This window comes from Eublepharis macularius, chromosome 4, assembly GCF_028583425.1.
Source record: "Eublepharis macularius isolate TG4126 chromosome 4, MPM_Emac_v1.0, whole genome shotgun sequence".
NCBI classification, from domain to species: domain Eukaryota; kingdom Metazoa; phylum Chordata; class Lepidosauria; order Squamata; family Eublepharidae; genus Eublepharis; species Eublepharis macularius.
Genome location: NC_072793.1, coordinates 5,359,010 through 5,360,377, shown reverse-complemented (window position 1 = coordinate 5,360,377; position 1,368 = coordinate 5,359,010). Strand labels below are relative to the sequence as shown.

The following is a 1,368-nucleotide window of genomic DNA, read 5'->3' as shown; positions in this document are numbered from 1 at the left end:
GATTTCTCAGTTTTCTTGTCATCTTGTCCATTTCTGCCATGTACAGCAATTTGTAAATCCAATCTTCAATAGTTGGCACTTCTTGTACTTTCCATTTTTGCGCATACAAAAGTCTGGCTGCTGCTGTCATATAAAATATCAACGTCCTATGATGGGCTGGAATTCCCTCCATTCCCAAGTTTAGTAGCAGGAGTTCTGGGTTCTTATTTATTTGAAATTGTAAAATTTCACTCATTTCTCTTATTATTTCCCCCCAGTACTGCCTAGCTACATCACACGACCACCACATGTGATAGAGGGAGCCCTCATGCTTTCCAAGGACTTCCTGGTGGGCAGCATGGCCGCAGCGCTCAGCAATACGGCGGTGGCGCCTATAGAGCGAGTCAAGCTCTTGCTCCAGGTACAACATGCAAGTCAACAGATTGCTGCTGATAAACAGTACAAAGGAATCATCGACTGTGTGGTTCGCATTCCTAAAGAGCAAGGAGTATTATCCTTTTGGTGTGGAAACTTGGCCAATGTCATCAGATACTTCCCCACTCAGGCACTCAACTTTGCCTTCAAGGATAAGTATAAGCAAGTGTTCTTGGGAGGAGTAGACAAGCAGACACAGTTCTGGAGGTATTTTGCTGGTAATCTGGCTTCTGGAGGTGCAGCTGGAGCTACATCTCTCTGCTTTGTCTACCCGTTAGATTTTGCAAGAACCCATCTGGCTGCTGATGTTGGAAAGGCTGGTGCTGATAGAGAATTCTCCAGTTTGAGCAATTGTTTAGCAAACATTTTCAAGTCTGATGGCCTACATGGCTTATATCAAGGGTTCAATGTCTCTGTCCAGGGTCTAACAATCTACAGAGCTGCCTACTTTGGAATTTATGACACTGCAAAAGGTATGCTTCCAGATCCTCGGAACACACATATTGTGATAAGTTGGATGATTGCACAGACAGTAACTGCAGTGGCCGGTGTGATGTCTTATCCCTTTGACACAGTGTGGCGTCGTATGATGATGCAGTCTGGGCGTAAAGGCGCTGACATAATGTACTCTGGAACAATTGACTGTTGGAAGAAGATAGCAAGAGATGAAGGTGGAAAAGCTTTCTTCAAGGGCACGTGGTCTAATGTTCTGTGAGGCATAGGTGGAGCTTTTGTCCTCGTGTTGTATGACTGGTAAGTATCACCTTTCTCCTTAATTGCTTTCCCACCTCCTCCCAGTTTTCTGGTTAACTCTTTGTGTACATTGTATGTATTTTCTTTGTGCTTGCTTTCCTAATACCTTTTAATAAAAGCCATTCCTGTTGAACATCCACCTGTTTATTTAAGCATTCTATAGAGGAGCAATCTCTGTATAGACAGGTGAAAGATTTTGCT

At 43.6% G+C, this 1,368-nt stretch overlaps 1 protein-coding gene across 1 annotated transcript; it reads left to right on the top strand.

The window, feature by feature from the left end:
* The first annotated feature begins 307 nt into the window (after positions 1-307).
* Positions 308-1,129, top strand: LOC129328419 (ADP/ATP translocase 2-like). Its single transcript, XM_054977475.1, has one exon. The coding sequence runs from the start codon at positions 308-310 to the stop codon at positions 1,127-1,129; it is 822 nt and encodes a 273-aa protein (XP_054833450.1).
* The last annotated feature ends 239 nt before the right edge of the window (positions 1,130-1,368 follow it).

Excerpts from the sequence above, each read along its gene's own strand:
- LOC129328419 (XM_054977475.1), top strand. The coding sequence starts at position 308 with ATGCTTTCCAAGGACTTCCTGGTGGGCAGCATGGCCGCAGCGCTCAGC.